We start from the raw sequence: 26,578 nt of genomic DNA on the forward strand, positions 1-26,578 counted from the left end.
TCCTCACATTTGAGATACATGTTGTAAACATCAATCCACTGCTTACCAATTCAAATTGGCTAAGCGTTTTTCCCGTGCTGAAAGAATGTCTTGAGGGTTTCTTCCTTAAACAGAAAAATCATGCTGCACAACTAATTCCTTTCTTTCTCAAGGAGCTACTTCTATGCCATTTATCTCAAGCGATTTTCTTGGAGTATAATTAATTTATAGTGTTGCTGGTTAATCAGACCAATAGAGTCCTAAAGCAAGGCTCCCCGCAGGCAAAACAGTTGGATAATGACATCAAATATGGACAAGCACTAAAGACAGCCATAATTTCATGAATGATTTAAGCAAGTAGAGGCAGTTGGGGTATTTTATGTCCTAACATTCTCAATGTGAGAAGAAGAAGAAGAAGACATGTCCGTCAGTGATAACATTTCCTGATTAGAGTCCAACAAGTATTGTGGTTACTTAACACCTCTGTGGCATGATATTAGTTGCAGTCGAACCATAGCATACTATCTCACTATCATATGTTGATAGGTTTCTCTTACCGCCCTGCCGTGTGTGTACAAGAAGTACGGGTAAACATCCAAAAAGGGCCATGCCAACTTCTGATAAGTGCGATTGTCTTGAAAGTCCCTAATGTCGCATGCACTGTCATTCAATCAATCAAGAACTCTGATCAATAATAGTGACACACATCCTCGTCTTATGTTACTTACTCCAAGATTCTATGCCAATCAAGCACCACACCTGCACCTAACATATGATAGCTGTTTGAACCATTTCGTATCCGACAGGATTCACATTGATCTTATCAATATGTATTTCCGGGCATTGAAACGTTCTTTTCTGCTCTCTCTCTGTGGTACATGCGAAGCATTGTTTGATACCCTCTGAAACAAGTTGCTTTAGTAACCATCCCATGGTATTGATTGTAAAAGATTTAAAATCGATTAATATTTAACTTGTAATATAGTTAACCCTCATAGAGTGTTTTATTGTAAGACCACCTCACCCGAATCCAGGAAACACATTGGTACAGGCAATGATGATGAAAACCTTTCTACCATTTCATTATCGCATTCCATGAAAACCAACACTGATCTTACCCCCCCCCCCTTTTCTGTAAGGCTCCTTAATGTCAAATTCGAAGTCTCATGCCATTTTTCTAAGGCATCATTAAGCTTCCAAGCTAATAATAACTATGAACGCTGTATTAAAAGCCGTTTTTTCAACACCGATGGAAGTGTGCAAGCCAAAAAAAATATCACATCGACTGTGACTCTCAAGTGGACATCAGATCCACCTGGTAATTTGAAAACTTAGCTATTTCATAGATGCCTAATGTAGCAGTGAATAGAGTAGCTTTGTGATAGAACGAAACTGATATGCCATAAAATGTGGTGAAGTTGGCATGTGGGGTATAGTTTGTCATCTAGTAGGAATCATTTTTCCAGATTCTATGAGGCTCGATTACTGTTCGACGGCTTTCTCTACCCTCCGGGCCAACTTTACCTCAACTTCACGGTGCATTATCAGGCTTTCAACACAATCAATGTAAGGGAAGTTTCAATGATGTTTGAAACTGAACTTGGGAAATTTACTTCAAAATTACCCCTGTTAGGGATCTTTTAGGCGATCGTGCTGTGAAAACAGGAATGGACCAACGCAATAAAACAACACCTATTGATAATAAGATGAAAGCTATTTTTTAAATGAAACTCACTTTCATCCTCAGAAATCCCTGTTTCTGAATATCCTTCAAATTTGTCAAATTTCTCTATGGTTGACACACCGTCGTGTGATGACAGACCGTTCTTTCTGAAATGGTGGCTTCCTTGAGAATATCCAGCAGTCAGTAATAGAACCAACAATAATTCCATTACGCTACACATTCTTATTCCATCCACTGTTTCACCAAGTCCCATCTTAACGGAAACCTAAATACGGTTCTAACACTGAAATACTACGACACGGATATATTATGTCCAACATTCGAAGTCACTACCAACGGAGCGCTATTCCATGGCGAAATGATCGGGGGAACCCCAAAGCTTTTTATAGCTCCGTCTCAGCATGGCTGATCGCAGTGTTTTCGTGGCTGCTGGATACCGTTCGGGAGACAGTGAGGTTTTTATCTGCTATTCTGCCTGCAGTGAGGAATCGTACGAATAGTCCTCTGTGGTTGTAATTCCCGATCAATGGTTCATTCGCGCAGTTTTCCTTCCGAATATTGATGAAATGTGTGGAGTTTGCTAAATGCCAACAATGTTGATTTTGGTCCTGGGATTTCGACCCAATGTCAGTTTTTATCAATTTCCCTTACTGATAGTAGATTTTCCTGCTTAGGAGTATCAGATCAGAATGTTTTGGATGGTTGTACATGTGGGATTGAACATTTTGGTGTCGACGATTTCGTACGCAAATGTCTAGCGTGAAATAATTGGACGTTGTATTACCTTAGTTTTTTCCTCGAAATGTTAAGCTTGGTCCAACCTTTGTCACTCCAAGGACCCGAGATGACAAATCCAAATCCACCCAAGTTGCTCCTTTTGCTCAAACACGAAAGCACTTGTCTCTGTAACTAATGTTTAGTTAGAATCAGCAGCAGTATTATGAAGCTTACACAAGAGCATCAGTTTAATCCTTCTCTGTGTTCCTATGTAATGCTTAAACAAGCTTCTTCATTTAAGTCCTGATTGTAGTCACAAATACAGCATGCGCTCCGAAACGTTCAAAGGGATGACACCGTTATCCACGTGGCGACATGCAGTATGATTGTGCACTGACTTGTCGAGCATGCTCGTCGAGAACGAAAGCGAGTGCTGTAGCTGATTAATGGTCACATTGGATACCAGGTTGTAGCGTGTGTAGCGATGGGTATAGATCATTTCAAAGTCGATCACAAGCTAGCATTGCTAACGTGACTGTATAGTCAACGTGATTATTTCAATCCATGAGGTATGGATGTCAAAGGATAGTTCTAGTTGTCATCTATCTTTCGCATCTGCTTGCTTCTTAAGCTTGTACGCACCTCCTGACGGTATTTCCTATTTTAGCATGGTTACCCACGAGATGCTCTCTCAAGAGGCTAAGGCTAACTGGTACCGGATACCAGGTTGCTTCTCAACTATCGGATGGTCCGCCTACAATCTACGAAATCTTCTGACTAGTTGGACTTATCTGTGTTTGGAGTTTGAGCTTTTTCTTGAAACAAAGACTGAATACCCTGCAACTTATGACTTACATGATTTTCAAGTGTCGTTGACTACCCCACGTACGTGTTTGACAACCGATCGGTAATCAGGTGTCAGCCATGAAACAACAGGAATCTGGAAAATGTTGAATTTGGAAATCAGTCGTCCCGATCGAATCATCTACATCGATAGTTTGATCATATTGAAACAGGTAATCAAAGCCAATAAATGCAACACTTCATATTGGAACAAGAAAACAATTGCCCTGGTCAGAAACAGATTATTCGAAACAAATGATTAGTCAGCTGTACATAGTGGTTATAAACGAGTATTTCAAACACTCATATGATACCAATGTGGAACTGATGTTCATGACATTCACTAGAAGCAATATTAATTAGCTCTATCGATTAACGTTGAAGATGAAGTTGGTTTATTGCTAGGCACGGTTCAAACTGCAACCATTATCAAAATCGCACTCGAGGCATATGGCATAGGTTATTATTTGAATTTGATATCGCGTTGATGCAAACTATGTCATGATCAGAACGGAGGAAAATATCAAACGCTGGTCATAGGGCATGTCATGTGGTCCGATTATAGCTTATGGATAACCAAATGAGGTATTTCTAGATTTTTAAGTTTTGGACTTGGCATGCTGGGTCAGTCTACTGTTGCTGTTGGCGGGATCCAACCAACACATTACTGTTTGTTCACGCTGTCATTTGTGGCTGCACGCTTTACATGCAACTCGTGGAAATTTTCATTCCGTCCTGTCATGTCTTGTTTTAAAGCCTGATTCAAACGAACATTCTCGTGAAAACTGATACATGAAAAGAAAAATAGCATGTATGTGACCTGAATGAAGCAAGTGTGCGAGTCATCAGGGTCGTCAGAGTGGGGACCGCAGTGGCATATGCAAGCCTTGTACTCCACGCTAAGTGCAATAGTTGGGAAAAAGCCTGGGCCATTCATACGGCAACCAGAAATCACCAATTGCAATTGCATCTCCAAATTGCTTTTCACCAGAAATGATAACAAATAATGCAACAAGCTACCACTTAGAAGTTAACACTGGTTAATACTCAGTGTGGTATAAATTCTGACCAGAAAAGACTGACTGCCACCACAGAAAATAGAGGTAATTATTTCGAGCTTTACCTTTGAGCCAAAAGATTCTGTAAGTAGCCAGATCTGCGGTCTGTTCCGACATTAATTACCTGTCTGTGATAAAGGAGGAAGCGACGCCTAATCCGAGGTTGACACAATGCAATTACCGCAGGAATATGACTCTAATTGAGCATATGCTTGCAACATTAGGCCGGTGCAGAGACAGGGGGACACATATCGAACTGGGAGAGACAGTATCACATACATTCAGTGATGATTTCCATATTTAATCAACAATTAATGTATGGGAAGAGAAACCATTTGGCCTCAGTTGTTAGATCCATGCAATGAAAGAGAAACACCTTGTTGATGGTTATTCAAGAATTCATTATCATTACTCAGCCGTAAGGTTTTAAGCTAATTAAGAACTTAAAATATCTTTGCCGTAGGGCAAGTGAAGACCCCTTCCGACAAAAAATTATATCAGAATAGTATGACGTCCCCACGGTAAGGTTAGATTGCTTTACATGTGGAGGTAAGGTTTGCGGTGTAGCCTTTCTGATTCACTTCCAAATACTCTCATAATGCAACGAGGTTTTAGTTTCTGAAATCTCATTACTTATCTCAAGGCGGCCAGAGTATGGTCTGGTAAGGGGATGTACACTTCACTTCCTTCCCTTAGTTACACGAGACAGTCTCTTTGGGGAGCTTTATTTCGTTAAGAGTTAAATGCCAAGTGCTAAGGAAACGTGTCGCACGGTACCTACAAGGATATTGTGCGTTTAGCATCGTGAGTTCAATTGCTATCTCAAGTACCACGAGTCATGACATCCAAATTTCACCATGTGGTTGCTGGCAACATCTTGCCCTATTGCAAGCATGTACAAAATTGATGTATCGATACATTTGCCAGTACATCACTGGTGTGACTTAATGACCAATGCATCATCAGCCTTTATGAATGAGCATCGTGCTGTTAATGTTTGATTAGAGATCCCTATGAAGTGACCGACCATACTTCCCGCATGGCAGCATGGGCGGGAGGTATCAGGATAAAGTGGCATAACTCATGCTTGCTGCTCTCTAAGTAGCATTGATAGTTTATGCAGTCGGCATGTCAGAAGAAGAAAAGGGCAATTGCAGCAAATGCTCTATGTGTAGTATATACATGTATTTTGAATAGGCAATTGGAAGAAATATAGGCAGTAGTTCCCATTTCCTAACAAGTTGACCTGTTTTGACCACTCACCGACCAGTTTTTAAAGCTGATGAAGCTAACCTTGAATCTTCTTTCAAAGGATAAAACGGACTTCTAATTCCACAAAGGATAAACACGCGGTGTGTTTGCCAATTGTTTCCATGTTCCTCTCGCTTCTTTTTGAGATATGTGATAGGGTTTAGTGTGAAGAACGAATGTTGACTTTGGCTTCGATCTAAAAATATCTGTTCAGGGGAGGAAGTTGCTTACGATTACAACAAACGTTTTTTTTTAATGAATGTTGAGAATTGTTGTTAGGATATAGTCCAGTACGAACACGAAAAATAGCTTTCGCGAAGATTGATAAGCTAAAATCTGGAATCGAGGGCTACCGTATCACTCCTGGGCATTTGACAAGTGGAGTCAACCGTTGTTTTTCTTTGGGAAGGCAGTGTGTAGACTGTACCTTTTTAATTTGTATCTGTACCCAATCGTGGGATTCACAGTCAGATAAAAGTACAGATTTTAAATAGCCGTAAATTAGACAAATGAGCAGTCATTTAGTGCTGCTCATGCATGAAGAGGCAAAGTACTTTGAGTTATACTTCCCATGATTTTCTGATAACAGACCAATACCCTTTCACTGCTAAACAAAAGGCATGGCTTGTTTTTTTGGCGAATCAATGTTTCGTGGCACTCTTTGCTGATATGGATGACGTTGTTTTCCGGTATTATTTCGAAATGGTGAGAACTTTCTCTGACATTCAGTACTGTCAAAACTGAGCTTGTTATCATCATCAACAGATATATCATCAGTTAGCTTCGGAAAAGTTCACATTTACATTTTACGGATCATCAAATTTTATAAAACCTTAAATGGTGAGATCAAACATAACAATTGCCAATCTATTACACCAAATTAAATGTTATATCTAAGATCGCCAAATGGCGCCGCGGTTCTTGAGTTCCTGTTCAGACACGTAAGAAAACAAAGAGTAATCTGAGATTGCTGGACTGGTCAATCATTGTTCATCAGTGCAAGTAATCCATTCTTTTGTCTTATTATCATTAATGAGCCTACAGCTGGAAATCTGAGTAACATGACCTGCCCTCTATCATGCCCCAAGAGAATCCTTACGTTTTATCCAATAATTAGCGCTCGCGGCATGACCACTGGTTCATGAGCTGGTCAAGAGGCCAGTAGCTGCCATTGTCCGATTGTCGACATGTATGAACAGAGACCTGTATATTTCAAATAACTAGTCCAATGGACATTAGATTTTGACGATTCCTTCCAAAGGAAGCCTTTGCCCATGCAATATATACTCTCGTTTTAAATGTTTTTCACAAAAGTGAGCCGAAACGTAGTGAAATTAGCGGTATTGCTACCAGTAGGTTTGACGTGTAATGATTACATATACCATCACGGTTTTATTAGCAATGATTCTAAACATCGTGTCCATGTATGACAGACATCTACATGGCCGCTAGCAAAACAATAATGATATGGAAAAGAAGGGTCTTATTGTTCGTCTGCAGAATAACTTTTTTCATCTTTTGAAGTCGGAAAACTGACTGTCCTTAGGCTATTGCGATGATGGAACTTGATTATTCCACATTTAGTGCATTCCCAGCACATGTTGGCATCAAAGCAGCTGTTTTTGTTCAGAAAGATTTTCCATTTGTTACTTGTTCAAAGAAACAACAAAAGTTTCCCTCATGGCGGATGATCACCCCATGCAAAACAACCTGTAGCATCACAACCTTCTCAGTAACATACATAATGTGTAGCATTCGGATGTCCATATCCGAGGGTGTTCTTGGTCTGATTTCTTTTTGTCACTATAACATTGATAACAATGTGTTTGGCGATTTTAGTTTCACCAGAAAAAGCCCCTGAGCAGGAGAGTCCGATTGGTGGTCTTCAGGCGACCAATAGATACAGTTGTGACCTTGCTCTGGTTTGTGTGATAGTGTCCTCATGTACACACGTGAATAGTGCTATAGTACGCTAACTGTAAGATAGTAGAGACGCCATTTGGCCATTTTGCATAATTCAATATGACCTTCCTGGCTCCTATCTATTCCAAGGACTGAACGCATCTTGCGATTTTTATATCATTTCTCTTGGGAAAGCAATCAAACAACATGGCATAATTATATTAAACTGCGAAAATGCAGATAGTAAATCTTCATTTCTTAAGAAAGTCGCTTTCATTAAAGACGAATCCCAAAGTGAGCCAGTTTTTACCAGTTGATTTTTGCTACAATGTTTCAGTAGAAATAATGGAACAAACACTGAAATTTGATCAGCGCAACAGATAAGATGATTTGAAAACGAAATTAGTCAAAATCGATCGACATGGCTCTGTAACAGGATAATTTGGATGAGTCGACTGATGTTGGGTCGTGTTTCAAACATGCAGTGATCGAATGCATTGCATATTCTGAAATGTATGGTTGAAGTAATGTAATACGTGCGATATAAGAGTTATGGAATTGACCTTTGTAAATTGCTGAGTGTACATGTACACTTTTAGATAATATCTTTTTATAAGTAAAAATTCGAAAGAAAAAAATTGTTTTTTCAAACAAATTACTAGAGTTATCAATATAGAGGTATAATCCTTTTTCGTCGTGAAATCTTCTTTCATTTTTCATATTTCATTTTAAATCATTTTCTTATAACATGTGTATATTAACTTTAACTCATAACTCCCATGTGCCTAAATCACGTCACAAAAAAAACTCGCTTTGTCAGTATATTTGAATAACCCAGTGCTCATAGTATCTTTCAAACAACTTTTTCACACGCAGATTATGACGCTTTGTTGATACAATTGTTTCCACGGTAACTAAAACTTCCGTAGCAAAAGACTTGACATGTATAAAAATGCCCACAGAGCCTATGTTCCATATCGGAATTCTATGATTCTGCGGCTGTTTGTCACTAAAGTAAATGCTTGCAATGGTTATTCAAACATTCTGTTCTGTTGTGTTTCATTGGCCCCGGGCTTTTGATTCTTCTTAATTTTCATCAGGATGTTAGAGTATTTGTTTGGCTCTGTCATATTTGCGTGGCAAATCACGTGCAAGATCAGCTGGATAAGAATTGCAAACGCAAATCAACCTTTCATATTTACCTTCGAGGACCCTCAGAAAGCCAACTTCCGTAATATCGGTTTTATCACTAAAACAAAAACACTTAATGGTACTTCTAATGTAATAAGAGTATACAGTAGAACCTCTCTATTAAGTACACCCTCGGGACTGACAGTTGCTGTCTTTAATATAGAGGTGTCCTAATTAGAGAGGTCAAATTGAATGGAAACGACTAATTTGGGACCAAAACTAGTGTCCTTAATAGAGAGGTTGTCCTTAGTAGGGAGGTGTCCGCTAAGGGAGGTTTATAAAAAATTGTATCGTGGTAAAGCAATTTCATCGATTTAAGTCTTATCGAAGTATCGTTTGTTTCCCAGACTTTTGCTCAAGAGTCCTTAATCACTTTCATACCAGTCCAGTACATCACCTGTTCTCTAAAAAGAATTCCATCCGTGTCTTGTTGTGTGAAAAGAATTGTGTGTTAAAGCGTTGATGAGAAAAACTTCTAAGAAGAGGAGCCTGTTTGAGCAGTCATGATCTACCAAAGTTGATGTGATAAGTAGGCCATTCCTATGCGATGCACACTTCCTCCATGAGATGAAGTGTTCAATTAGGACATCCTAATCTCATGCTGGTGTCACTAGACATATAGAGAATATTTGACTGGGGTACCACATTATTACTTCTACAAAGCATGATGGATAAACTTCGATTTGACTGGTTGGAAGGTCAGAAAACTGAAGTTCCCACAGCCATGGTATACCTATTATTTTTCAATCCAAGTACATTTAAAGTAAACATTGTGCAGACTAAAAATATCTTATGTTGTTACGTTCATCCAAGGAGGATTCTTGCAGGTCACTGCCCAACTCAAGAGGCCAAATCCGAATCGTGCCAAAGGGCAACGCATCAGAGCATATCCTCCAGAACCGCCAATGCTGGGGCTACGAGAGACGAGCCACAAGGTCAAACGGTGCACCAATATCAACAAAGATCTAACAATTAAGAGAGGAACAAGAGACAACAACCAGGTTGATCAGAGACATATGCCTGATTTGCATTGTAGCCATAAAACTAAATCAAATCCATTGAACAAGACAAAGACAAAGACGAACTTTTGAGATCTGAGATCTGATGAAGTTCTCCTTCTACCCTCCATTAACAAATATGGGGAATAAAAGAATTTTCAGAGAACATCATCGCAAATACCCTTATTGGTGTATTGCTTTCGATTAAAAAACTAGAAGAACGAAATCACCAGTCTTCGAAAATAGACGTAATATAGCATTCTACCTATCTATCCTTATACTCAGGCTGGTTCCACAAACTTACATTTCCTTCTCACAAACTCTAAAGTGCTATAATCATTTTCTTAATGAAATTTACAGCGCAAGCTGTGTCAAAACGTGATGCATATTTTATGGAAGCGTGTCGTTAAGGAATCCCCGAGGATGACTGCCATGTTATCTGAACACATCTTCTTCGAATAGGACTGACTCAGATACGAAGGAATCTTCTGCATATTTCAACAAATTCGAAATACTACGTCCTTTGGCTGGATAGGGGATGACACAGCAGAATTGTCTTCCTAAGATTAAAATACTCTTTAGCTAAAATACGATTTCTAGAATTTTTCTCTTAAGTTAAAATAAACTTGAACTAAAAATTCTTAAATACACGTTTTCACCTGTGTATGAGAGTGAATGTGTGTCTTAAATATCGAAAAGTGGATATGATAGACACCAATAGACACTACTAACATGATGAATTACCAAGGCTTTATTACTCCAGCTGACGTTATCTTGATAACTTCTCTCGCAAATATTGCCGATCATACGCGATACAGTGTGTGGGGCGTTGTTTAACTTTCGAGATAGCGGTAGAAGTAAAGTTTTTCATAGCTTCTCACAATACCTTGAGCTTCTGCAAAGAACCCGTTTAGCTCCAGGTATTGTTACAAACTCTGTTCCGGAGCACCTGTCACAAGAATATTGTAAATTCGCTCTAGCTATTCTACGTGTCACCCGTAGGTGTTGACACGTGTGAGAACCATTATAAAATAATTGTCCTCATTTGATATAAAATCTCCCCGATATCCACAAAATCTTCATTGAAGAAGAATACCCAAAAACAAAGTGATGATATTGGAAAATTGCAAATGCTTTCTTTAACTGCATTTTATCGATACTTCTTCAGATCTATTGAACAGTAGAGATTAACTTTTGAATAATAAATGTTGCCAAAATACCGTGTGTTCCATTTAATCTTGGTTATCACAGATAAAAGACAGGGTGAAAGCAGCTATGCTGAGGATTGTGATGTTTAGGGGATATAAGTGGAAGAGATCATGAATGAAGAAATGGTGCTTGCTTTCTGTTGGCTTGACATATTTTTCGCGATACAAAGGCCAAGGTTTTTCTCTCAACAACAAATCTCACTGTTGAAGGGAACCCCAAACAAATGTATAAATCATCGTTCGTGTTTCTTTGTTTGTTATGATCAATATCCATCACCCTGACATTGACGATTGAGATGGCTTCGAATCTAAGCAGATTCCTCTATCACCCAATGTTTACGTTGTCGGAGCTAAACAAACAGGACCATGGCGGATGCATTCAGAGCAAATACGGATAAGACATGGTCGAGATCTCAAAATATATTCATAAATGAAGACACACAATGGCTTGAATTAGTTATGTTTGGTGGGGCCTTGATAGGGGGGTGAGTCACATGTTAGAGTAACTACAAGGTCACATCTAGGTTATTTTAAGGTTTCAATACGTAGCAAGGCTGGTGCCAGTGCGACAGGCTGTGAGTGGATTGGGTATATCGCATATTCTTATAACAATCGACACATACAAATGATAAAAACTTCATTTTTGGCTCACCGCAGAGTCCGTCGTCCGTCGTCGTCGTCGTCGTCTTCTGTATCCCTTTCAAAAACAGATCCAAATATTGTTTCACTTCTACTCAAAATGAAGCAACATTCCCCAAACCCTTTTTGGCTTTAAAAATTTTTCTGAACTTTGAACTGGCTCTGAAAGATCAAAAAATTTCTAAGTCCAAATATTTTTTTCACTTGTTTTTTTCTGCTCAAACCTGTAAGAAATTGGAGTTTGCAATAACCATTCGATTATTTGCTTGCATCGGCACTCTGTGACTAACCAAGGATAAGAGGGATGAGATTAAGGAGGCCAATATTTGCTGCGCGGGCAGCCCTGATTTTTTTTCAATCAGATGGACCAAGCAAAGCTCTTTTTTTCTTTTAATTTGGCAAGCGGCCATCTTGGAAACCATTTTTAGCTCAGTTTTGTGACAGAATATTGATATAAACTGCCCCAGGAAAGAAAGCTGCACTACCACACACCACTTCCTCTAAGATCGCAAAATTGACTACAATCACCAAAGCTGTTCTCCCCATATCCACTGTAAATGACATGCATTAACATTACCCGAGGTGAGTAGATGGTCCCTGGACTATTTCATTTTGTAATTGCTGGAAGGCGTGCATAAACGAACTAAAACATCCCTTTAACGACAGAGACTCATCAAAAGCTTTTATTTCTTAAAGAATTTGTAATGTAATGCAATGTGTTTTAAAACGTTGATCACCACTCAGGTCGGTTATCAACAATTGTAGCTTCAAGAAAATGTCATGGCATTAACAAAGCCATCCCAAGGGTTATTTTGTGATGGCATTAAAAAAATATACCGTAGAAGGCAACAAGCAAACGGTGATTTTAACAGCAGTATTTTTTATCGTCATTCTAGCCATTGTGCATTATCTAGCATACCTCCAGGTGATGTGCATTGTGGATGCTGTTTCCCTGAGATTTTTGTCAGGTTTGTGTAGACCCTATTTTGGAACAGACAGAATCGCACTAGTTTTTTTTACCCCAAACATGCATTTTCCTTAGGTCATTTCTATACAAATGACTCATATTGCTGTAGTTCTCTTTGTCGACCAGGAGATTCTTTTGAATTGTGTTGAACATAATAGATATATTTGTTGTTGCAGTTCAAGCATATGTAACCATATTTTTGATAACATCCCTAATGGAACTGAAGCAAAGAATGTGACGATTGTCAAAATAGCAATATCATTTCTTTAGTCCGAACTGCACGACAACATATGATATACCATCGGGCTATTTGCAGTTTAGATTCAAGAAATAGTAGAATGTTGCAGTCGACATGACGGTCCATATATTTTTTATCATCACTCACTTAGAGCAGCGAATGGTGAAAAACATAATGTAAATCGAAAATAGAAGCATTGATTACCACTTCAGACAAACTAAAGTGAATTTTGATTAATCTACAGAAATAAGATTATGAAATTAGTCGATCTATGATAAAGATATGGCATCAAGAAGTCTCCAAACTTAAATTAAGAACGAACGAGATATGCAGTTATAATTGCCTCCACAAAAGAAATTGCAAAAAAATGAGACTCCAGAGTTTTTTTTATCTGTAACGAACAGGCAACTGAACATTATCTTGGCGATGTGTCGGAGATCTCTACACTGATCGGTTGGGGGATTGGTGCCTTGATGGCCTGTCAGATTTGTGATCAGCGTTACTGGTACATGTTGATGGTGTTCACCGCTGTGATATCCCTGATGACGGCATTCCTGACAGCAACTCTGATATAAGTAATCACACTCTTGGGAAAGAAGGAGAATGCATTAAAGACAAGGCGAATTTGGCCTAGTTAGCAACATTAGTGGAGGATTTTTAATTCTGTAGGCCGACAGACTTTTAAAATCTAGCACTTTTCTAACTGCTTCCCTCTATTGTTTGGGGGACGCTAGAAAACAGTTTCTTATGCATGATGCCCACTGTCACATCACGGCTTATTCTCTCGTTTTTTCAATAACACATTAATCTAATACGAAGTATACCCTTGATAACCCAGAAATATGGGTTATAGCGCCATTGTGAATGCTGTCTCCCACGTCTATCATGAGATCAGGACAAAACAGTCAGTATAAACTAGTTCATAATCGTTAACAAACGTTAAGTCTACCTGACGCTTGAGTTTGACGTCACTTACCTGAAAAGACAAAGAGGAGAAAAGCATTAGGTGATAAAATGACATCCCCATTTTCCGCATATCTAATAACAAGCATTTCTTCTAAAAAAAAACAGTAACTTTTTCTAACCTTGCACTAACCGTCTATTTCTGGATATAGTATTCTTCTTCCTCCTTTTCATTTTTTTTCTCCCAAGAAATAACCCATCCCTTCTCTCTGTTATCTTCACAAGAAAAATATACGAATGTTGAGAGTAAAAAATAATAGGTTAGGATCGTTTACAGCCTTCAGGCAGTACCACACTCTCAGATTTCGGGCCACCGCTTCCAACTTGCTATAGCCAAGCAAATAATTCGTTCCGCTTTCTTTGGTGCCTTCACACTCTGATGTCATCACCTCTGCAGTCATGTACATGTGCATTAGCTAAGATCACATGCAACAGAATCTCGGTATTGGTTCCATATTGGTATTTTTATTGAGTAGGATGGGTTAAGATCATCAACGTTGATGGAGCTACCTGTTGACTGAGTCAATGACCAACAAGATCTTTATTTGAGATAGAATCCGATCAGTTCCCATGGCACACGTCTAGACTTTGTCTCCAGCTACCTACTGTGCCCGAATTCAGATCGAAGCGACTCATATTCAAAGACACTGGTCTGGATGAGAGCTGTTAAATGTGTAGAGATGATCAGCTGCGTTGCCTTACCAGACTCTTTTGCAAGCATTTGTATTTGTAAACACATTACACATTATGCACTTTGAAATCTCAAAAAAAATGTGAACGTATAGATTTATATCATATCCAAGAGAAGATAGATATCTTGGAGCGTATATTCTATACATGGTGTCAAGACCATTGTTGTGGTAGTTATGTCACTGCCTGAGGGGCCAGCAAGACCAAATCAACTTTCTTCGTTGTATATAGCTCCTGACGAAAAACACGCCCCTTGATCTTATAATCACTTGAAGCATTAGTATCTTTGTCAATGCATCACCGATGGAGCTTTTCTGGATACATTTGGCCAGGGACAGACCAGGCTCATCAGCAGACGACAGACAGAACAATGTCTACTCTAGAGTAGTACATGGCGGGGCATATGTTAGCTCCGAATCAACATGTGCCTGGAAGAATCGGCTATCGCTACTCTGGAAATCACTTAAAGATGTTTTGGGAAAGATGGATCTTTGATTTCTTCGTATTGACGCAAAGAGAGCTGTTGGCTTCACAGCAGATGCATTAGTCGTGTTATTACGCTAAAGAAGCGGTGGGGACAAGATGACAAAAAAACTTCAGAATGAACCGATGGTGGTTAAGAATAGAATCCCTTTATTAAAGCGCCTTTGATAATATGTTGTGTATCAGCCGACTAGATATCCTGGATATAATATGGTGCAATATTAACATTTCACATAAAGAAATACTGTATGGCTACTTTTGGTAACAAAGTAAACGTCGAGTGGAAAAATGGGAAGTGAACCTTGTTATCCCTTTGCAGCTATTAGATGTCTTACTGATATATTTCGTTCTTGTGAGACGTTGCCTCCTCCTCCAGAGGAACTATTATAGAAAGTAGGTTGTTGATCGTTGACTTCCAGGCTGATCTCCAGCCAGGCGGTGAGAAAGGTCAAGCTGTGTGGGGCGCAATAATCGAACTGATGTTCATCTTCTGCCCGTGAAGGATGTAATATTCATAGTTTGCCTGTTGTGTGTTTCGATACCAACTGTTTCCATGCCGAGAGATGTCATCATAAGATTAGAGGTCCGTTCTTTTATTGATCAACAGACGTGAACAACAAAAGCCCTTTGGGTGTTGGTTGGTTTCTACGAAATTTCAGTGGGTTTTGTATAGAATTGGGATGCAATGATTGTAAACATCAACTCGCATTGGATTAGGGAAGAGATGGCAATCTACGAGCGGACAATATATGATTCATGACTATAGGTTAACAATTGGGATATCATCTGGTGAAGCTAAAAAAGTTTCCATTTTTACGCCACAAAATGTTTGCCTTTTGGAGCATGTCTAGTTAGTGTTTTTTGAACAGAGTGTGGGTGAATTTCTGCGCTACTTTTCTTAAACCGTTTTAAGTAATAATGAAAGAACGTATAGGCCTTATATAATACTATGTCGTATATGTTTGCAGTGACGGGTGATGGTACAAATCTCACTGCCAGATTGGTGAGATGGCTCCATTGAGCTGATGAATTGTTTAGTAGCAGTGGAATTCCTCTATTGGACCAATTCCTGTCTTTTGTTAAGACGTTACTTATATCACAAAGGATATCAAGGCATTTGGGTGCCTTCTCTGATTGCCCTTTTCAAATGTAAAGGCTGTCATACACTTCACAAAAATACAATGATTTAAAGACGCTCTTAGTGGTGGAACTGAATGCGAAGCTTTAACAAACATGTGGGTGTTTCATCAGTGAAGGATAACGGAACACATAATACTCTAATTTGATTGCGTGAAGCAAGACATCAATCTGTATCATCTTTAAATGCTGTTGTAATATTTTAAGACACAACGTACGATCTCATGGTACTGTTGTGTACTAGTCATATCCAGTCTCATCCTGGACCAATCCTATGGATCAAAAAGATATAAAATACCATGATTCACATCTCATTGATTTGACTCAACTAAGAAAAAGCTTCCTTAAATTAACAAATGACTTCCAGATTTTTGAAACTTGTTGTCCCTTTTAAAAGCACTTGTTTCCAAACTAGATAGTGATTCCGGCAATCTGAGTCAAGTAGGAGTTTCCCACAAAAGTGAATCACTTGAGATCAATTTCATAGCAATGATTGAAACCTTTGATGAGCAATAACAGTATTCATCAGGTCTATCCTGCCAGGAGGCAATTGTCCAATTCAGCCCTGAGCTCAGAACTTCTAATGAAAGGGAGAGAATTCGATAATACCACACCAAAGGGAGTATAGTCGATAGTTTATGGCGTAAGGGCATTGATTTTAGACTTATGTACATTCGATTTTTGAGAATGTCGAATTCTACAGGGTGTAGTGGTTTACCAAATTATCGTTTCCGGCAAATATCCCTTACTAAACATCTAAATGAGGTTACATTTCGAGTCGTGAAGCTAATCGTGTGGTAAGCAACATTAACCTTCACTCTAGAAATTCAAAGATGAGAGGGATGAATATTTCTTGGGACATTCAATGTTGACCATCAAACACATACAAAGTATCAGTAACGTCGAAGCTATGATCAACCAAAGACAACTATAACTATACCTCGGGCTTTTAGCATAGGTCTTGTATGTTCAGTAATGATTAGCATCAGTCTCCCATTGTTCTGTGCACTTAACTGTCTAATCCATAGACGAATTACATGAGATCGTTATCACTAACGAAGTATGCTTGAATCAACGACTGGGCATGATAGATATCGCTAACCACCCATTTGCTATAAGGACGGACGGTACCAGTCCTATATCGATCATATGCTCAGGCAAGTTAATCCAGAAGCCTTCAGAATATTTCTTAGAAATTTTCGTATGATGTCAACAGCAACGTTTAAGCTATCATGCAGGGATGGTATGCCACATCGTAGACACTCTACCCTATTGGTTATGAATCATCAGTGACCTTTCACCCCAACTCGTACTTTTGCTGTGATGAGCTCTAATCCATGCTGACAGTGACTGGGAAAGCAACAGCACCAGTTTAATTGACTCCGGGATGTTAGATGGTAATGCATTACTAAGAGCTTATCAGAAGAACAACTCGGAGGATTGCGATGAAAGTTTGGATTTTAATAATTTTCTGGGAGTCACACAAAGTTCAGCACATAGGTTTAGCAGCAGTGAGGAACGAAATCTATAAGGTGCTAAGTATGAGAGCAGTCAACCCAGCATCGCGTCCGTGTCAGTCACCAATTCATCATTGAGAAGCAGGCTTATATCTTGAATATGCCTGGACGTTTAAAGAGGTTCGGTTCAGCGCTGGAGACTTTTCTCATTATTGATACTTTTTCATTCTCGTTCAAGGTTAGTCCCTTGCACTAACTTGTAGGTTTATTGGCCACTCAACTTCTCAATCTAGTGCATCATTGAATCCATTGACTATCATGACCAACTGACAATACCGTCTACATTCTTCCCCGAGGCTCTCAAATCGTAATTGTCAATTGTAGTATCCCCAAGGACTACTTTTCCTACATATCCCATCGTTGCTTGAGGACAAAACCATTGGAGGAATCTACTGAGGTGATTAGTCACAAGACTAGTAGTTATTTTATTGGCTGCCATTTTTCACATTACTATACAGATAATTCTGGTGATTAAGTCCTGAGAGTAGCTTTGTCGTTAAAAAGTACTAGTATTGAGATATTATCATTACATTTATTGAAATGCATTTGATGCATCCATGACTTCTACAGGGAAGGGGAAAAGGAATTGTCATTCCAGTACGCAGCCACACGACTCGGCGAATTAGCATGTTGTCTCCATTTATTTATGGGTACAAAACAAACTTGTTTGCTTCTTTACCTACTTGTGTAGTGCACCTGCTGAGAACACTCGAACCCTTGAACCATTTAAACTGGTGCAACACAAAGAATAACTGATTCTCATCGAACCTGCATGACACTTTAGAGTATATTGTGGGAAATACGTCGACAACATGTATTATCAGTCAAAAACAATTTAACGCATCAGTTTACTCTTTGCAGTATTGTAGACTTCGATAAAGGTTACCATGGCGTTTTAGAAAGGTGAGAGTTCAAACCACTTAAAGCTGGTTCTCATTTAGATGTATTTTTATTTTAACAAGTTCGGAATTGAATGTGGTGGTATTTGTTTCACACTATTTATGCCTTGGGATCGAATTAAAACGCTGACATTCAGGAATGGTGATATTTGACTCGGAGCCATTCAGGAGAAAAAAATAACATGTTGAAGATCACTGATCACTGGCTACGTTGTCGTTCATTTGTGTATTCTTACATGTTACATGCAGTATTGCATTTCCCCGGGAACTAAAATAAATTTCACTATGTCGACTTAATCTGAGTGCATATAAAACTCTTCAACACATGTTCGTGCCATTGTCTTCGAAGCAACTGGTGTCTTAACAGTAGACGGATTCATCTGAAATGATACCTCTAGCAAGTATAGATTTCTATATGTATCACATGCCATGCACCTGACCAGTCCCACATTAGCCAGTTTTCTTCCAACATTTCGATCAATTACCATCAAGTGTCAGTAGTGCTGAGCCATCGATTGTCTTTATCGCCAGCTGCAGTTACTCTCTTTAAAATGAAGAGTAGCACTACTGCTTCTCATAACAGAAAGAAGTACCTGGCCGCAGTACTCTCCAGAATTGACAAGATTAGAGCTACAATTTCTTGCAACTAAAAGCAGTACCAAGCTGCAGTGCTTCCTAAAGTGGCAAGGTTAGCACTACTGGTTACAGCAACCGAAGGCAATGTCGTACAACATATCACTTCATCGTTTTTCTTTAAAAACATTACTTGGCCAAACAAATCTTCACTCAATGAAAATTCGTTGATATGAGAAATTATATTCCTGCCACTCAATCTTTTCGCTTGAATTGTAATTTATCTTGGGTTATGAATTTCATTAGTTTCCGAGGCAATTTCTGTTACATGTTATCATTAGCATCCCACTAGAATGGCTTTGATATTGTAATGATAGCTTAAAGGCAAATCTACAACCAAAATGATGCTTTGATCACAATTCAAAAGCACGTTTTTTTTCTGATATAATGGATTAGCTTGTATTAATGAACATCACCTCTGATATTCAGACTGTATCAAAAGCTTTGAATTACGAGGAGTGACTATTCATAAAGGTGTGAAGTCCGATGTATTGGGTCACAAATTGATTAGTCTTGTTTACTTGCCACATGACGTGACCTCAAAAAAGGTATTATGGTCGTGCAATACACTGGAATTCAAGATGGCGGGGAGACGAAATTGTTTACACTTCGTTTTACGACATTACTGCACATCAAAATCAATGTTTTTGGGTTGAAATGTACAATTGGCAACTAAAACGGTCGTCCCATGCTAATGTACACCCGTTCCTTGATCCTTGCTAGATTGGAAGCATTGAATCGCAATGCTATAGGTTAGCAGCTGCAGCAATCCCGGTCCTCCTACTTCTGAACGCTCGTCCATAAATAACGTCCTTACATAGCCGCTCTATTCTATCTTCCTGGCGATCCCCAAGAGTCATCCTAAGCTGGATAAAATATTGATGATGATAACAACAATCTCGAGAATGTATGAAATATAAACACTGCTAGTCATCTTGTATACTGTTTTGCACTTTCACCTTGATCTATGCGACATGTTAGCAATGGCTCTTGTCTCTAGACAATGAATAATGGATACGTTTAATACCATTGGCATGATGTTGCTTTCATATCGCTCATGGCAATGGGAAGGTCGGGCAGCCAAAGAATGTGCAAGAATATATGATGTAAATACGTGTTGTCTTAGTAGTATCAAGGGTAGCGACATATTCGCGCCCGTTTTTAGTACGGAAATGATGTCGGATTTGTCATGTTGGAAGTTAGAAAACTTCGGAGAACTTGCTGTTATTTTTACAAGAAGTAAAAAAGAATAAGCCAACACTTCTGTTTTCTGTGTCTGTATTTGTGGGTTTTTTTTATTATTTTTGTGTCAGAACTGAAAAATGAGACCCGAGCACCATAGTTTTCCTTGCCATGGACAGATCTCAAAATGTAGTATGTTGGTATCGGAATGACACAGAGGTACAAAGAATCTATTATTTGCACGATTGAAAAAAGATACCCCCCATATATTTGGTGTTCGAATTTGAATGAAACGAATGAACCAGTTGTTCTGGTGAATTTATTCTCAGATTCCCCGGCCTTTGATGGATAAAGGAGGCTTTGGTTGGGATATAGGGTCGCAACCATGACACGAGTCAATTACAAAGCGTGTTTGGTTTTGCTATGAGGCATTGCTATTGCGTGTGTTGAATTAAACCTGAGAGGCTCACGAACCAGACTCCATACTTGTAAACAATTCTTAACAATATTGTTATACCTCTATCATTAGGGAATATCCAACTACGTCATAAATCCATTTGAAATGGTAGTGGTAGTGCAATTGTAATAACACCCAAGAGTGTTTTTTATTATTTGACGATATCACAAATTCATGCACATTTTAACTTCATGTGTATTAGTTGTTCTATAACAAACATTAAGCCATCAATCATTAGGGGTATAGAAAAGTGCAATTTGATACAGAATAAACTGCTCTATCAAGGCCTGTCACCAGTGGCGATATTATTCTCGAGCGCTTAGCCAGGGTGGTTTCAATGAATATTCTTAAATATTAATCAGAAAAATATCCTACTATACCCCAAAGCATCGTTTGCCATCACGGATATAAAATGAAAATTCTATGTAAATTTCGAGTCAAGCTAAAACCTATTGTAAATTTTGTGGGAAATACCATGCTGTACTGCCCTGACTCTTTCCACATTTTCATTCTGAAATCGACGAAAGCATGAAGATTTCAATGCGTCTGTCGTGTCTTCTTGATTGACATGTGCGAAACCCTCTCAAGGGAAATGTTTTAATCGTGCCTTGATAACACTTCAAAGCGATACGACTATCGTCTCTAATGGTGGAGCAAAAAATTACCCTTGGCTGGTCTGTAGTTATCACCAGCTGGTGGTAATTATGGTGGTAGTTATCTCATACATCGTGGGCCTGCTCTCTAATCTGAACTTGACTCAGGCACAGTGATTAATTAAGACATTACAGATTGGTGCAGCGAGAGTGCAAGGGATATATATACTTGTAAAGTCTGCAATTTTGACAACATGTAGAACCAAGTTTCGACATATCTATCGGCAGATTTGGCGTCATAAATCGTTATGTCAAATCAAACTTTTTGGTACTGATGCCATTGATACAGAAAAGCCATGCCAGTTATTCCTTACTACGTTCTGAATAAACTACTAACTGTAGCTGCCACACGGTAACTGAGTACTGCTGTCTACTTTTTGGAATCCAACCAAAAAATGCTAAAGCCGGCTATTCTGAGCACACCTGAACATTTCACAGTGTCGTATGTCTAGTTTTGGTGAATTCTGGCCTGTTGTTGAGTGCATCTGTTCAAGTCTATTGTTCAGTTTATTGTTATTCTGGTTGCATACAGGTTTCGTTCCCAAGGCGATTTTAAGCCATGGAATTATCTTTAAAAGGGTTCTTCCTTTCCTTAATGTCAAGGTTTGCAAAAGTGTTTATTGGTGTGAAGTATCGTTATGCAGTACTCTCTGGTTTAGCAATAAATTCACTTTAGTGGTTACGTGGTGGTCTCTACCACAGAAGAGGCGGCTGTTTCGGTTCGTTTAGTTTTGTTACATCTTTTTAAATCTCTGTATCCCCCCCCCCCCCCAGTCTTTGGTCGGCGAAATAAGTTTTCTGGTTTAAACATATTTTCAATAGAAAACGTGGGCGTTTAGCAGTGACTGCTAAATAATTCTTCTTTCAATTGGCAGAGGCAAAATGGAATACACATCTATGACATGTGAGGCAACGCTGTCATCACTCAGCATCAACCAAGTGCAAAGTGCAAAAAGGGAGTTCGAGAAATAGCTGAACCTTGACGGTTAGGGTGCGTTGCTGTCTTTGTTCACCCTGCTTACCAATCCCCTGACCAGTCATTATTCCAGGAGACAAGTTGTTTGTTCAGCCAATGTTTCAAGGTATCATACATTCGCCGTCAAAGAGTGTAGTTGCACTTGGTGACTAAGACATTTATCCACACAATTGAAGAGCAAGGTTATGAGGGTCTCGGAATAATGGCCCCAAGGTTATTAGTGCAGCAAGGCTATCGAGTAATTGCAAAAGTTGTGGTCCTCGTTAGCCCAGCGGTTCTGCTGGCATCTCATAGATGACGTGTAATGATGGGGTGTGTGAATAGGAAATGAGCCGATTGCTGGTGTATGCAATGTGCTCAAAGATCACCCTGGGGAGTTCTGCAGCCTTAGCATGGATTGTTTATTGGTGTGTGCGGCGACTTTTACTATTGGGCGGCATAGCATATCGCATGGGTGCAATATATCCAGACAAAGACTCTTGTTGATTCAGAGCAGCACGATGCGCAATAGATAATCGAAGGCCACTGTTATCATAACTCGCATCCAAGCTATGTTCCTGTAAATGCACATTTGCTGTTGTGTCAGTCCCTTCCTCTTACCACAGTATGTATCATCAAGCATGCAACAACAAATAATGTCCACAAATATGTTGAAGCTTCTCTTCGTGACTATCCTCCAAAAACTGGGTTCAAAATATTTGGCCAGCAAATCAAGTCTAGATGTTGGTCGTTATATACGAAAGTGATGAAAATATAGCTAGAATGCAGGAAAAGAAAGTGCAAAGCCAACAATGGTGGTATTACAAAAAAAATGAATGAGCTACAGAGCCGGATCTGAGTCAACCATCATTATCAAATGCACAGCTTATTGTGTTGGTTTTCTTGAAAATACTGTCCATTCGGGCCTTTGATCATTGGATCCGTTTGATAAAATGTATCTCCGGTGACCATTTATATCACGTTGTTTGGCATCAACAAAAGAGTTTGCAGAGAAATACCAGGGTTTAGACAGAAACTTTTTTATTGCAGTTGGCTTATCTTCTGAACCTGGTTGATGTGGAAACTGCTTCTTTTCTCTCATGCTATGCTGTAGCATGGCGCAGATTTTCTCACCATTCCCTGCATTGATACTTTGCACTTGGCACAAGAAGGCCTTGTCCCTCCTACCTCCAATATGTTGTTATATGGCACATCTCAGGTTGCGGACTGGTGCGGTTAAGCAACGATCAGAATTTCGAATATGAAATCCTTCGTGAATTCGCTGGTATTGAATGTGGACAGCTTGATTCGACATTCGCTTTGTTCAACTCTAAATCCACTTTACTTCAAAGTAAGGAATGCTGCTCGAAAATTATGAAACAAAAAAATGGGTTTTTTTTATGCCTCCACTTCAATTTTTCAGCGGTATCAATCCATTCATGTGGACCTTGATGCCTGAACTAAGCAAATTCTTGACACTGTGTTGAGAACAAGAGATTAGCTTTGCTAATAATGACATGAGAAATGACATTAGGCAAGCACTATCCACGTTAATAAGACTTTCATGATACCAAGGCAATATCGTGCACTGAGAGCACAATTACACTCAGTGTAATCCATCTAATTTAGAGAAAAAGAATATCGTATGCTGCATTGCTACCGCAGGAGTAGAAAAAGCTTTAGAATCAATGATAGTTTGTGTTTGAACACAATGCTAAGGCTGATGTAATACGTTTTGGAACCCGGTGCTGCAAAAATGATAGCACAGAGTTTCACATTTTTGAGATGTTTACTATTGTGGGAATAGAACGCATATATTTAAGGAATACCTAATGTTTTTTAAGGATTTGCTTAATGACCGTCGATCCCACTCGACAATGTATGGTGCTCTGACAATGCAGAAGCAAACATACAGATGCGGTGCATGCATGATATTTGGCCACGTGATTGATAACACACTAGCATTTATTCCTCTATCATTGCCATCATTGTTTTATAGGTGATCTGATTGTCGCTTTTGGAAATGCCATTGCAGAAAGTCTAACAATGCTTCCATGATACACGATAATGGTGGATAACTTTTAAAACTATACAATTTGATTACATTAACGTCCATCAGTATAACAGAATGCAAATTAGTCGCCAGGGACCACCTTTCATTGGAGTAACAGATTACCATTACGATAGTATTGGCATATCTTTCCCTCTATCATTCAAAGCACCATTCCCATGCTGACGTCCAGATATCCTTTCGTCATATTTTTTACTAAATGGAAGATGCATGCTTGAGATACCCCGTGATTGGTATGAATAACGTAACGATGTAAGGCAGTCATGTGGTAGAGTAAGTGCACACGGAAGATTAGTCAAAAAGACGACTGCTGCATGTCCGCATCGGTTCATTAATGGCTCACATACATTTTTAATCTCTTGTTCCCTTGAATAGTAAGTGGGGAGACGAGAACCTGACAGCCTTCTAATGGGCCGATGGTTCTGGCACCTCAAACCTTGTGGAAGGTATATTGGCTTAATATATTCATCTTAGAGTGGCTGTCACGATATGCATCTTCCTATCAGAAACCACGAATGAGTCAGAATTTCTTGTTATACAAAAAGTTCATATGAAAGTAACCATGGTACAAGACTTATAATCTAATTGCATACAGTACAGCCACTGTTGATCACAATGGTGACTATAGTGGTGATAAGTGCTGGCCGGCTTATATCCTTGATCGTGTTTGGCGCATTCCATCATATGATTACATTTACAAGTCCATGTCTTGCCTACAATGCGATGCTGCAGAATAAAAGAATGGTAACATTGATATCTGGGTTTGGTTAAAAAAAAGTTGTTTAATAATTCAATTAAGTTCTGACAATACGACAGCCCAACGATCCAAACATGCATATTTCGTTTGAGTCGAAAGTCTGTTGCCATGTCCAATACAGCAATATGCAATTTGCACAAATGCTGAAATGAACCTGTCTCTCTTCCGAGCATTGAAATGATAGCCATTTATCGAAGTTTGATTTATCATGTTAATGCGTCGATACATACACCGCTGAGTGATTTATTGCTCTCATCAGTCACGATTGGAATCAATCGAGTCCTTTATAGCCATGTTATGTGTCATTAATTGAATAATTCACGACTAATCATATTGACACAAGGCCACGCTCGAAATGTTTGATGCGTTGACCAGTTTTCACTCTTTATTGATATGCTGAAGCGTTTTGTCATAAAACTGTGCACTGCGTTTAATGTTGCTACATGTTTGCATACCAAGGACGTTTATCGCAAAGGTGAAATTAATCTTGATGAAAATGGCATCGCTTTTAATCTCACTTAATTGCACGTAAAATGATATATATCGTAACGAGTCAATATAATTGACAGCAAAATGAGTATGCCTGCTTCAACAGGAGATGACAATACCTTCAGTTGAAGCATTCATAAATTTGTGATTGCTGAATTTAATGTTGAAAAACCCTTCGTAACGCTCACATGATGAGTTTCGCCATGTTCGCCCTTCTGTACTTGCTTGTCATGTTCTGTACCATATCGTTTCTTCTCATGAGTCTTGTCCTAGTTTTGGCTGCGTGGATCTTTTATAACTGCTACTTTACTTACTACAAAGCAAAACGGCTGACACAAATAACCTATGACAGCATACATGTACATCTCTTTCCCCGATCTTCTGATGCATTTTCCTCTTTTTATTTTGCCCAGTCGGATGCCAGTTGAGTGATACTTGCCAATCTCCTAACATGGACCACATAGATGTATCGCTGCCTACTTTTTCTCCGTGTTTGATGATGATTCTGGACACATTATCAAGTGACGGTGAATCAGGATGTTTTTTTGTAAGGAAATGCTGGATATATTTCAAAGGAATCCCGCACCTCCAGCAGCTGTATTTGTGTCCCAGGAGTAGATCATAGGACCCGGGAGGCAATTGCGCCAACTGGATCAAATGGCCAATGAATCATTTGTAACACACAATTAATCCTGCTACAGTAGGATTAGCAATATTGGATGTGTCAGCTGCCTAGTGATGCTAAGCTTCCTGCAATCGACGCCGTAGTTCCTAGAAGGTTGGGGAAGACTCTTTTAGAGTGACCATGAATAACCACCGGTTATACAAATCATCATGACTTGTAATGTCTCAGGAGAAATTTTTTTAATATGATTTCCAGTGTACATTGGTATAGGATTTCTTATCGGTAATCGGGCAACATCGTGGTATCGAACCCAAGTTCCTACCTTTTAATTTTTGAAACGAAAGAAAATGGATCAGTGCGATAGTTTCTTTTCCCGACAAATCATTTAAATT

The 26,578-nt window shown here is 39.0% G+C and overlaps 1 protein-coding gene across 5 annotated transcripts in view; it reads right to left on the reverse strand.

The window, feature by feature from the left end:
- Nucleotides 1-26,578, reverse strand: part of LOC135483285 (protein CEPU-1-like) — a 177,372-nt gene that overhangs the window by 75,494 nt on the left and 75,300 nt on the right. For 4 of the 5 annotated variants that reach the window (XM_064764032.1, XM_064764030.1, XM_064764028.1 and 1 more), the window contains exon 1: nucleotides 1,715-2,759. The exons of the other annotated variant lie outside the window; for it this stretch is intronic. In XM_064764032.1, the coding sequence (XP_064620102.1) occupies nucleotides 1,715-1,916 (202 nt within the window). In that variant the 5' untranslated portion in view covers nucleotides 1,917-2,759. Of the gene's footprint in view, nucleotides 1-1,714; nucleotides 2,760-26,578 lie in introns of those variants that run through there. 5 annotated transcript variants of the gene reach the window in all.

This window comes from Lineus longissimus, chromosome 2, assembly GCF_910592395.1.
Source record: "Lineus longissimus chromosome 2, tnLinLong1.2, whole genome shotgun sequence".
NCBI classification, from domain to species: Eukaryota; Metazoa; Nemertea; class Pilidiophora; order Heteronemertea; family Lineidae; genus Lineus; species Lineus longissimus.